Source organism: Perna viridis, chromosome 3 (genome assembly GCF_037379345.1).
Source record: "Perna viridis isolate PV_CMFRI_1.1 ecotype Kerala chromosome 3, ASM3737934v1, whole genome shotgun sequence".
In the NCBI taxonomy this organism is placed as follows: Eukaryota; Metazoa; Mollusca; class Bivalvia; order Mytilida; family Mytilidae; genus Perna; species Perna viridis.
The window spans coordinates 13,421,664-13,435,064 of record NC_142447.1 but is presented as its reverse complement, the minus strand read 5'-3'; the positions used below and the strand labels follow the sequence as shown (position 1 = coordinate 13,435,064).

The 13,401-nt window shown below is 31.5% G+C and overlaps 1 protein-coding gene across 3 annotated transcripts in view; it reads right to left on the bottom strand.

The window, feature by feature from the left end:
- Positions 1-13,401, bottom strand: part of LOC148621080 (disintegrin and metalloproteinase domain-containing protein 12-like) — a 37,956-nt gene that overhangs the window by 10,752 nt on the left and 13,803 nt on the right. For 2 of the 3 annotated variants that reach the window (XM_088575119.1, XM_088575120.1), the window contains exons 5-16: positions 13,145-13,227; positions 12,184-12,296; positions 11,187-11,263; positions 10,510-10,638; positions 9,772-9,843; positions 6,122-6,291; positions 4,883-4,967; positions 4,267-4,400; positions 3,293-3,464; positions 2,434-2,529; positions 1,174-1,305; positions 580-755 (exon numbers count right to left, since the gene is read on the bottom strand). In XM_088575119.1, the coding sequence (XP_088431245.1) occupies positions 580-755; positions 1,174-1,305; positions 2,434-2,529; positions 3,293-3,464; positions 4,267-4,400; positions 4,883-4,967; positions 6,122-6,291; positions 9,772-9,843; positions 10,510-10,638; positions 11,187-11,263; positions 12,184-12,296; positions 13,145-13,227 (1,439 nt within the window). The remainder of the gene's footprint in view (positions 1-579; positions 756-1,173; positions 1,306-2,433; positions 2,530-3,292; positions 3,465-4,266; positions 4,401-4,882; positions 4,968-6,121; positions 6,292-9,771; positions 9,844-10,509; positions 10,639-11,186; positions 11,264-12,183; positions 12,297-13,144; positions 13,228-13,401) is intronic. The other variant, XM_088575121.1, reaches the window with a different exon arrangement.

Sequence of the window (13,401 nt, the reverse complement as noted above, 5' to 3'; positions counted from 1 at the left end):
TTCTTTTTTAAACAGTTACTGATCACATGAACAGTCTTAGTCTGTCATTTGGTTGTTTCACTGAGAAAAAAATATATATATTGTACACGAAATTGGCACTTTGCAAGAGTTATTGATCTTGATTTTGTTTGATTTGGTTGACTTTAATGGGATATAAATGTAGGATTTTCTTAAAAGTGCAGATCTGAATACAGACATAATTATCGTTATGTGAAAATATACCATATTTAGACCAAAAAGCATTGTTTGTTTATTGGGTTTTTCTAAACAATGAATTACTTAACCATTGGCAGTGTCTGAATTTTATGTGGACTGGTACTTCAATCAATATAAAAGAACTTAAAAAGGTGTAATTGGGATCAAACTATGACCTGTACTCAAGACCACCATGATACCCCAAGATTATCTTTGGACTTTGCATTTTCTCAATCATAAGAATAATAAACCATTAAAAGTACATTTGATCAGAAATGTATAATCAAAATTGCCAACATTTAAAATCAAATTTACAAAGAAGACTTATTAAGGAAATAACCAACCATCATCTCAATTCTAACTGAAGTTTTAACCAATACTTACGCTTTATCACATCTCTCGTATATCCTGGAGGTCCAATTATATCCACAGTTACCATACTTGCTGCCATTAATGTTCAACATTTTGAAACAGATGGGATCAGATACCCTCCCTGTGGAGCCCCACAGTAACTTGCACTGACCAGTAGGGGTCTTACATGTTCCATTGAAACAGTAGGACTGAAATATAAACAGGGCTTAGTTACAAGTAGTGTTTCTCAGATCTTCAGTGATTGGGATTTAAATTTTGAAAATGGGCCGTTTTAAATAATCTTAATAATTCTAATGGGCCATTCTTAAACCTTCTTTGTAAAAGTTTCTGATATTAATGAATATTTTCAGCAGGAATGTGATAAAAGGCACACACCCACTCTAATCCCAATAAAAGGAATTTAAATTAATGTATACATGAAATGTATACAATGAATATTTATAAGGATTGTTATATCACACATGACTTCCCAAAACTAATCCATTATATACATCTTGTATCACATTTATAACGCAAAAAATCTGTACTTAAACAAATTTGATAACATAATTTTTTTCAGATGATTCACAGTTATATAATTTAAGCATAAATAAAGATTAACAATACCTGTCCACTACTACAAGACTTTCCATTCTCTATAAAGACATCAGAAGGACAGTATTCTGTGTCACCATCGCAGAACTCTGGTAAATCACATTCATTTGGAGAAGGTCGACATAGTGTTGCTGCAGACTTAGGCTATAAAAAAAAAATACATTCCAAAAAATAATTAATAAGAATTTGATTAAACATTACAGATATGATTCATTCTGTGTTTGCTGAAAATACATGTAAGTAGTGAACCTAAGAAAAACATGCAGTTGCACGTGTTGTCGTTCTAAGGATACCCCCACTTGTACAGGAAGTTGATATTGGACAGCAACAAAAATCACTTACAATTTATGCCTCATCAATATTAAGCCATACACCAAATCTGCCATCAATCCATTCATTGGGAGCCAAAATTTTTATGATGAAAATTTTCTCTATATTTGTGTGCTATAGTCAACCGAAACAGAAAATAAATATTGGACAGCACCAAAAATCATTTACAAATATATGCCCAATCTATATATAGCCACACACCAAATTTGAAATCAATCCAATGATTGGGAGCCGAGAGAATTGCAACTAAGATGGAATACCAAAAGGACAAGGTGATTCCAAAATACTACCCAATGCCCAATGGTTGAGTGGGGATATCAATTTACTAAAAGCATTAGTAAAGTTGGCCTGACAACTTTCATAAACAAACATATGTCATAACTTTTATTACAAACACCCTTATGACTTCAAATTTTGAATATTAACCTCATTTCTGTTTCTATGGATACCATGAACTTGAGAAGTTAACAAAATTAAAACTATTTAATAAAAGTAGTATTAAACTACTTTGAGCCCTTACCAAAACTTTTATCAACCATCAGAACATACTTATTGTGTTAAGTGTCAGTCTCTGTAAGAATCAGGCAGTAGATGAAATGTGGTATGAAAAAAAAACACCAATTTGAAAGTTCAATTTGACTATTTGCACCATCAGAATAAAGGAAAAAAGACAAGATGTTCCATATCACTTTGATAAATTGAGTTGTAATTTCAATGAAATGCACTGAAAATGAACATTTCCATGGCAGATAATGCTGTCAATCCTCATTTTTCTAACATTCCATTTCTAAGCAAATCCAATGATGCAGAGATCAACAGACAGTTGATTTAAAAAGAGAAAGCATCCTGGAGTGAAATCATATTGTCAAATTAATGGGTGTTTGACATGCATGTTTCAGATTTTTCCCTTTTTGCCTGATTCTTACACTTAATTGTATATACCTGACATGTATTGAGATCACAGCATCTTCCTGTAGCACACTTAGCATGGCTATGCAACATACAAGAGGAGGCATTACAACACTGACTGTTACAGTTCTGAAATAGAATGAGTGAAAAAATGAAATATTGTACAATGTTCATTCAAACTAAACAAGCATATTTCCTTAAATGAAGAGAAAAAAAACAGAGTCTGATACCCAGAATCTATCTCCACCACAAGCAAAGTTCCTAAAATTACAGTTTACCCCAAAATTTCAACTTCCAAAATGTACAATTTTCTTTCTAAAACCAACTGGGGTTTACAGAATAATTAGTTCCATCATATTTGTATGAAAAGTTTCACATTATTGTGCCTTATTTTCAAAATAAGGCACAATAATGTGCTGTAGTGATATTTTTACCCCTTTGTTTTATTTAATTTGCAATGGGGGTCCAAATATCACGGAGGGTTAAAATATCATACAGGGGGGGTCAAATTTTGCTATGATATTTTAACAAAGTATTGTATGACACCAGTACATTTAACTGACTAATAATTAGAATATCAGCCATAGTGCAAAATGATATCAGGCAGATTGACTCATCAATAGCTATAAACCATAGGGGAAAAAGAAAGGCTTCTAATTTAAATCACACATCTGAGTTACTGCTGACTTTATGAAGAGGACTTAGTAAGTACAAGTAAGTACCAGAGAAAGACATTGACCTTATGTACAACCAGGCACGAAGGATTAAGTAAGTAAGTACCAGAGAAAGACATTGACCTTATGTACAACCAGGCACGAAGGATTAAGTAAGTAAGTACCTGAAGTAGACTTTGACCTTATGTACACTCAAGAACAAAGAACTAAGTAAGTACCTGAGGTAGACCACAATCACATTGCTCTCCTCTTTCCACAAACCCATTACCACAGTACGGCTGATCCAACAGTTGTTCTGGAATGTTTCTCAAGCAGTAGTCTAAACCTATCTCAAAGTTATCATTTAGAACAGTCTGAGAACAGGATGACCATTTAGTAGGATTCTTATATCTGAAAAAAAAAAAAAAAACAATTTTAAGCATTACACTTCCAACCCTTTCTAAAGCATCTTGTACATGTACTTAAGTTTTAGTGCAGACTTTTTTTTTGTACATGAGCTTTACAGTCAGGTGTCTACTTTTTGCCATATTCCCAGAATCCATTATACAGATAAAAATATTCTACATGAACATTTCATGTTCTATTTAAGGAGGTAAGGGACACAACTCTTACAAATCATTGGAATGTTTGTATTCACCTTTTTACATCAATTTCATGTAAGCATCAAAGTAACATGGACTGATTTTATGCCGATTCAAAGGAAAGCTTGGAAGGCTTTATTGAAATTGAATATGATAAAAAAATATCACTGACTTCATGAGTTATGTCCCTTACCCTAGGTCTACCTCCTTAAATGAGTAAGGAACTCCGCAAAGCACTGATTTCAGGGACACAAAAAAAAGTTAAATGACAAAAAATAACATGTACATAAAATATTGAGTGGTATTTGTATCTGCTTTCTTTAGACCTTAGCCTTTTAAAATTGCAATTTATAATATTCAAAACCGGAACTTCCCATTCGCTTATAGCAACTGTACAATATTTATCATATCCAGCATATTAACATATTTTGAAAGAAATTATTTTGTGCATAAATTATTAAGATTTCGTCACTTAAGTGAAATATGGTATTTAAATTTGTGAGAAAACTCTAGTTCAAAGTTATTTCATTGCAATTTAAAACCACATTTTTTAAAATAATTTATTAATAACAAACGTGCAATAGTTTCTAAATCCATTTACAGTAACTTACCCTCCACCAGTTGTTGCCATAATACATTTGGGATCTGGACAGAGGCATACAGAATAGTTGTCATGTTCCATACCAAAGTTATGCCCCAGCTCATGAGCCATTGTAGTTGCTACCTGTGTTGTACTGTCTGCATCCTAAAATAAGATCAAATTTCTGTAGTACAAGAATCTGATCAGAGATGAGAAAATTCATAAACTCAGATTATATAAAGCAGTTTTAATTTTTGCTCCATTTGAGGTAGGGCCTGTAATGAAAGAAATAAAGCAGTCAGTATATTTTTCATTTCAGAAGATTACAATAGTACTTGATCAATTAAGCTGTACAAAAGCAGATTGATTGGGAAAAAAACATGAAAGAAGACAGTATGAAAAAGTACTTCAATTCTACCAAAGTTGTAAAAGTATTTTTTTTGCTTGTATTATTATAAAATGTCATACATTTTTCAGCAAACAGTGGTTAGTTTCAGACATTCTGTCCAGAAGAAATTTTCAAATTTAAATACGTTAGTCATTATAAGACTGACAAAAGACAGGACATACAGGTGCAGATTCAAAGACATTGAAAAAAGGGGGTTTCCAGGCGGGACCACTAGTATTTATACTACAAATGTACCTACCATAACCACTCCTGCAGAATACTGGTAAGTACAGATGGACATCTTGATTGCTTTGCCTACTATAGACTCTCTGAATAATACTCCCCTGGAAATGAAGTGATCTGTTAAAAGCTAATTCTAATATGACATGCTTCAAAGCTCTTCAGACCACAGCCATGGTAAAAAAAGTGATAAACACATGACCAACATTTCGTGCAACACATAGGCTGTGCCTATTCAAAAATACGAAGAAACTTGTCCATTATATAACAAAATAAATCACTGAAACTCCATTTTATCACTGTTTTACCACAGGCTGGCCATTTATGTCGTTATTTAACCCCTTGCTATCGCTCGAGGTAAAACAATGTGACATAAATGGCCAGCCTGTGGTAAAATAATGATAAAATGGAGTTTCCTGTTTTCATCCATGATTTAAATTCATTGACAAAGTTGGTTATACATTTTACCAGTATATCATTTTGGCTAAAATAAACTCAATGGCTATCTGAGTTAATATGATATAATAAAATGCACCTGGAACTTAAATTATAAATTAAGTTTAATTTGGGCTAAAATAAAAGGTAGACTTTGAACAGTTCTATATAATATTTTAAGGAGGTAGACCTAGGGTAAGGGACACAACTCTTACAAATCATTGGAACATTTGTAGTCAGAATTTTACATCAATATCATGTAAACATCAAAGTACCTTGGGCTGATTTCATTCTGTTTCAAACGAACCTTTAATAGTTATGTCCCTTACCCTAAGTCTACCTCCTTAATGAAGTTGAACAAAATGATGAGTAAATCAGAAATAATATGATGTAGTAAATCAGAAAATTTATTTTTCAAACAAGTAGCAACACTGAAAGTATATGTATGAAATAGAATAAATAAGTGGACGAAAGAATGCTGTGAACTAACATGGCAAAATTGTGGAAGGGTAAGCACTTTGTTTGTTTCTTGCAAGACAAATGTGAGGCATTTCAATAAAAGATCAAGTTCAGTAATATAGGAAAGAAGGACTTTCATCCATTTAACATAATAAATGGAAGTAGCACAATTGAACATCGGCGGTGACAGTATAGTTGTGGGAGTTTAATCATGCTCCCCCATTCAAAAGAAACATGAACAGATTGACAGACAATAACTTAATACTGATTAAATGATAAAAAATTAATATCAAGAGCATTCAAAATGAGATAATTTCTAAAACATCAGACATGTACATAGCTGTTCTATGATTGAAAAACTTACGTTATAAGTTGTGCATTGTCATTAGGATGACGAGGGTTGATATACTGTCTACGATAACTCAAAAAGTTATCAAGAGTTTTGTTGGCTTGATTTGAAATCATCACTTTGTCTCTAACAGTCCAAATCTCTACACCAACTAAGGCAATGTATATATTCAAAGGCTGATACAACTGAAATTAAAAATTTTTTTAAAATGTAAAATTTAAAAATTAAAAAAAAAAACATAAGGCAAAGAGCAATCCCATACTTGAAAATGATTAAGTACAATGAGTGAGTTTGTGACTAATTTGTGACTGGTTTTGCATTGGCTTTGATTTTTGAATGAGTACCTGAAGCCAGGAGAGGGATTCAACAGGTGAATCATCCTCCCCCTCTTGAAAGGAAAAATTGTTAAAAGACGAGCTTGAGATTGGTTAAGTACTATGAAAAAAATAAAAAAATATCCACATAACAAGCCCCATCCCCCCAAAAAATGATTTTTTTAATAAAAGTCTGCTATTTATCATAAGTTTTGGTATATTGTATAATGCATTCAATCAAGCATTACATCAAACCAAAGGGCCTAATATAATGTTAACTACAAAAAGACCTAACTCTATAATAACAGATCTTTATGCATTACAAATTTATTTGCAAATATTATGCCTATGATATGTAAATTTTAAAAGCTCTTTAGTTTACACTTTTTTAATATTTCCTCTTTAGTTTGACAAGAGTAGAAGATCAATTACTTTGTAATAGTGCATTACAATGTAAAAGTACAATACTTTGCTGCTCTTGAGTCTAATTGAAAAGAAAGGAAGTGACAAATCTTCTGATGTCACTCCCATTCCTTAGTTTACTCATTGATTTTACTGACAATGACTCAATATGCACCTGTAGAGCTCGTAATTGCAGTTGAAAATACAGCCTAATAGTTTTGTTTTTAAATTATAAATAAATAGCCATGTGAAAGTACACGATTGCTTTTGCCCTTCTTTTTTCAATGTTAAAAGCCCCATTTCTTGGAAATATTGGTAAATATTTAGAAACAAAAGGAGGTTTCCTTCCTTAGTCAAAACATTATTCTAAAATATTTTTATTGTGTAAAGGGTTTTTGAGTTATTGTTTGTGTTGATGGACAAACAGTGGTATATCAGAACATGTTCTTCAAAAGTATGGCAGAACAAGAAGGCAAAGCTTTTCATGTACTTTCTAAATAGCTTAAATGTATTGAAATTGACCCTTAAGATAATTTAAACATTAAACTGGCTTTAAAAATATAGCGATACCACTAAATAAATCAAGAACCATTCAGCTGGGTCTTTGTTGAACGTCAGAAAGTATTCTATTATATAAAAAATGTTACCAAGGCAATGATCTTAATGACCTTTTATTGTGTTTATGTATTAAAAGGAAGTCATTAGGGTAGGTCATTGAATTTATATTTGTAAACAAATGGACAAGGTCATTTAAGGTCACCATTTTTATCCCCCTTATATCTAATCTAACTGCTTCATCTGTGAAAACAACATATTTCATATTTGTGCAATTTTTTAAAATAAAAACTGTAGTGGCTTCTACCTGAAATAATAGTTCTAAGAAAAGAGCAATAGTGAAAAATATACAAAATGAAGAAATAAATCATAATCAGGAGTGATCATCGGAACAATACTTTGGTTAAGAGACCTTCAATCATTGACTTCCTATTTCCCCTTGTCATCTATAAGGATTTACTTCCTGATTCAGGAAATGTCATCATCTTGTTGATAACAGAGACTTACAATTAATTGCATTAACAGTGTAAGTTATAGATGTAGTTCACATGACGATTTATAATTAAAGACATATTAAGATGCAAAACTACTGTTTAAACACTACTGATATTTTAGAGGGTTGAATCTTCTTAGTACTTGATAGGTAGGATGGTCCATAAAAAGCAAGATTAAGTTGTAAGGACTTGAGAAATTAAGAACAAGCGGTCCTTTTCACAAAAGTTATAAGTGTAAAATTAGTCGTAATTTATGGCGTTACAATAATTTAATCCATTATGACATCATAATTGACAACTAATTTTACACTTATAGTCGAACCTTGATGTGTCGAACTCGGATGAATCGAAATCTCGGATAACTCGAACTAAGTACAAAGTCCCAGCAAAACTCCCCTTACTCCATTACAATTTTACCTTGGATGACTTGAACTCAAATGAATCGAAACCTCGGATAATTAAAGGTAATCAATCAGTTGACTTGATAGGACTTCGAGGTTAATTAACCCACATGTCTTGAAGTCAACCAATTAGTCGGAAAACGGATTGCTTTATTACAAACCATGATTGAAGTGTGTTTTCACAACGATTAGTGTGGCTTTTAAAATTAATTTGTTGACAGACTTTAATGGTTTGATTCATTTATTTAATTAATTCAAAATTGCGCATGTTGTTAAAAGTAATGAATTTATTATTAACATGTCAGAATTTACACTAACAGTGATATAAGAAATTTTGATAAAAAAATTTAAAAAATACAGATGAATTGTAATGGTATCTGACTATTTAATGAAATATCAAATAGACGATAGTAAGGGTATTTCAACGACTACATTCGTTCCCCTGGTGAATTTGAAATTTTATCGTAATAATGTAATTGCACATGGTTTGACCATACTCCTGATTGTGAATCAAACAAAGCAGCATGTTATGAACTATGACGTTTTTGATGTAGAAAAAATAAAAAGGAAATTTCACAAAACCACTTGGTTCCGTTCAGTATTTCAAATATGATACACAACATACAAACACATAATCTTCTGATATGAAACGCAAGACATTACAAAGTACCGTGTAAAGTTAAGTACATGTACATGTACAAGCACAACAAATGATGTAAATACAGAAACAATTATTGACCAAATTACTAGTATTTCCGGTTTATCCTTGACCTCGGATAATTCGAACATTTTTGCATGGTCCTTTCGATTTTGACCTAATGAGGTTCGACTGTAAATGTAGAAACAATCATTGACCAAACTATTTCCAGGTTACACTCAACCTCGGATTACTTGAACCTTGGATAACTCAAACATTTTTGCATGCTCCATTCGACTGTGACTTAACGAGGTTCGACTGTCCTTCTTTTTTTGATGAATGTGTTTGTGCGTCAATTTTTGTAAGAAATGAACAATACAGTAACCTGAAATCCATTTACCTTGACCCCTCAGACACTAATATAACATACAAACCCACACCCCAAAAAGGTTCTTCCACACCCATACCTATTAACCTACGGAACAGATCATGTGGGATACCCTCCCTCCTTGTCACACTCTCATGTGGGAGATTCCTACATTAAAGTTAATTTTTTATGCAAAAATTCAACTTTTAGTACTTTTCACAGAAAACATAGTAATTGTAACCAAAAACCTCCAAAAAATCAAACATTTTGTGGGAGACTCTAAATTTTTCATTGATTTGTAGGAGTCTTCCCCCTAATGTGGGAAATTTACAGGTATGCACATCAGCTGTCAGCTATTGACATTTCATATTTGACTTCAGTAATTTTTTTTCTTGCCTATAGATCCTACTAACTTGCTTATAGATTCTACTTACTTGCCTAAAGATCCTATTAACTTGCCTATAGATCCTACTTTCTTGCATAGATCCTACTTACCTTGCTAACATAGTTTGCTATTTCCTGAGATCTTTTAAAAATTAAATCTTTGTTTCTCCTATGCTGTCTATACTGTAAATAAAGAACAAGAAACTGAAAAGAATACAACTTTCAATATAATGACTTGAATATTGTATATTGGAAATTAATGAAAAATTGTCTGTTATAGTGCTTACAATGGTGATCTTCAATAGATAGAGATATTCCATAGGTATTTGAATCTAAGTCTGATGAAAAATAACAATTCTCCTTGTCACTTGTTTATATAACTAACAAAGTAAGTTCATCAAGTGGTTGACACTTAATATTTGGAAGATGAGCTGCATCCTCCGATCATTATCTTTGTATTGACTGTAACACAGAGTGAATTTTATACTTACAACAGAATTATCATTGTATGGGCTGTAACACACAGTAAATTTTATTCTTACAACAGAATCATCATTGTGTGGGCTGTAACACACAGTCAATTTTATACTTACAACAGAATTATCATTGTATGGGCATTAACACAAAAGTTAATTTTATACTGATGACAGAATTATCATTGTATGGGCTGTAACACTGAGTGAATTTTATACTTACAACAGAATTATCATTGTATGGGCTGTAACACACAGTGAATTATATACTTACAACAGAATTATCATTGTATGGACTGTAACACAGAGTGAATTTTATACTTACAACAGAATTATCATTGTATGGACTGTAACGCAGAGTGAATTTTATACTTACAACAGAATTATCATTAACTATATACAATTCTACATATTTAGAATTCTGGTTGCTATTTGCAGGAGGTCGTATAATGAATTTTTTCCTCTCATCTTTTATCTCATAAGGGGCACTTAAGCTTCGTTTTGACTAAAAGATAAAATCATGATTCTATTATACTAATTGAACATTTATATGTTTCAGTTTAATAAGCTGGTTTGCTGAGAAAACTGTGACAGAAAAAAAAATTGTTATGGACACATGGACAAGGTATCACAGTATACCCCTATGACTTCAGAGTGAGGGTATCATGATATACAAATTTGGCATCATGAATACGAAAAAATGCTTGGCACATCTTAATGTTTTTCCTGATTCTAAGCTTCAACCATTTATCATTTTTTATTTTTTTATTTCAAGTCAATACATTGCTTTTTTTTACTGTAAACATATTAATTTTCATGGTTGCTAATTTTCGTGGATTCTGCCAAGTGAACATATTTGCAGGTACAAATTTTCATGAATTCAAACAATGATAAGTCTTATATTGTGTTTAAAAACAATTTTGCGTCTACTATTTTTTGTGCTTTTATGTTCATCGCAAAAATAGCGAAAATGAGTACACCGTGATAATTAATACTTTTACAGTATGTGACAGTAGTTATCACATCTAACAGTCCATATTACATGACACTTACTCTCTGAAGGAACTCCTTCCTGTGTAGTGTATTGACTGTTGCATTATCTAATATTATGGAATGTCTGGGTAGCAGATCTGGAAGAGAGAAGTAGTACACTTCATACTTAGTATCATTTCTTTTTTTATTTCTAGTGAAATTCTAGTTACTTCAATAAATATTTAATATTTGTATGAATTCAATATGTCTATTTTTCAAATAGAAGTTTTTCAAACTTCATATTAATACACATATCTAACTCCTCAACTTTTGTGGAAATAAAAATTGAAATTAGGCCAAAAAAATAATGTCTGTTTCCTGCTACCCAACCAACCCTAAGTCTTTTTTAGCCTACCAAAGTCATTTTATTACCATTTTGGCTCAAGTATTGTTAAGTCAACAATGTACATGTACATGTAGATTGTTTCCCCATCAACTCAATACAAAAAGTTTTTAAAAAATAGAATAATTATCCTATCGATCATCTCATTTTTTTCTTGTTGGTAGCAGGAAATAAGACAATTATTTTTTTTTTCAGCCTTAAATATAGATTTGTATGTGTTTTAACTATTAAAATAAGTGATATTTCCTTTTTTCGACATTTGCTATCTTGCCTTTACACCAGTAATATGTGGTATTTCCTGTCTTATAAAAATATATTTTCTGGCATGATTTGTCTAAAATCCTAATTCATATTTGTATGGATTTTATTCCAATAAAAATTCTGATTCTATTTGATAAATATAAACTTCAAGCTAAATTAAAGTTGCAAATACATCATTCTATTATCATAAAAGTTGAAGACTACAATTTGTACATTTAAAAACATTAATAATAAGGATTTTAAATGGACTGATTCTGAAACTAGTGCATTCTGGGATTGCTGTTGTTCATGACATTCCTGATTGGTCAAGAAGAGTATCACAATGTTGTATATGAAGACAGAAGATAAAATTCTAAATTGGACCATTCTTTTATAAAAGATTTAAAGATGAAAATTTCACATCTATTTAATTACCATCATAATTAATAATGGAAGGCCTTGTATCAGGGTCAGCATAGAATTTATGGTACCCTCCTTCGCCAAGGGGCTCAATATAGTAGCTCTGTTCATGGTCTGTGATATGTCCTCTACAAATACATGGTAATTATTTACAGTAACCCTAGTCAAAGCAGTAATTATTTTACTCAATATCTTTTGTTTGTATGAAACAACCAATACATCAATGAAAATCAGTGAAAAAAATAACTTTATCAAGAAACACAATTAAATCAAGTTCTAATAAAACAGGAAAAATATGGCATCTAATTGGACATTAAATGATACCATGTAATGTTGCAAAAATTATGCGGAAGAAGGGTTAAAAACAACTTAAAATGGTGATTACTTTTGTGCAAATAATTAAAAAAAACTGAAATTTAAAATGATACTCAATAACTATACAAAGTTTGAAAAAGATCCTTTAATATCTTCTTAAGTTATCATCTGGAAACAGTCGAGGAACAGAGACAGAAATGCAACTTATCCGAGGGTATCACATAATGCCTCCACTCTTCATGTGGCAGAGTATAAAAATTTATTCAAAGTCATATGACTAAAGGAGGTACACCTAGGGTAACGGACACAACTCTTACAAATTATTGGAACATTAGTATTCAGCATCTGCCATCAATCTCATGTAAGCAGTGAAGTAACTTGGATTGATTTCATTCTGTTTCAAATGAAAGCTTGATAGGCTTTGGTGAAATCAAATATGATACAAACATACCACTGATTTCAAGAGTTATGTCCCTTACCCAAGGTCTACCTGCTTAAACACAAAATATTTCTACTCTATACAAGTTATACCTCCGTATATCCAATGATGAGAACCCACACAAGAATTATCAGTAAATAAAGATAAACATATTTGGTTGTGTCCAGAATAAATATTTCTTCACATCTAAAAACAACATACAAAACTCTTCAAATATCTTACCTTATTCCCTTACAAGAACTGATAGACACTATGGAATGTGGTACACCACGGATTGTCCCATGGTAATAACAATGGTTAACTAACTGAAAATAAAAAAAAAACACATAAATAATAAAATATCATGTATATCTTAAAAAGATGCATATAAACAAAAACAGAAACAATCAATTATACCACAACAATGAAACTGAAAGAACAACAACATGTAGACCTGAAATTGTCAAAATAACCAAGGCACAAAAACAATGGCAGAGTAA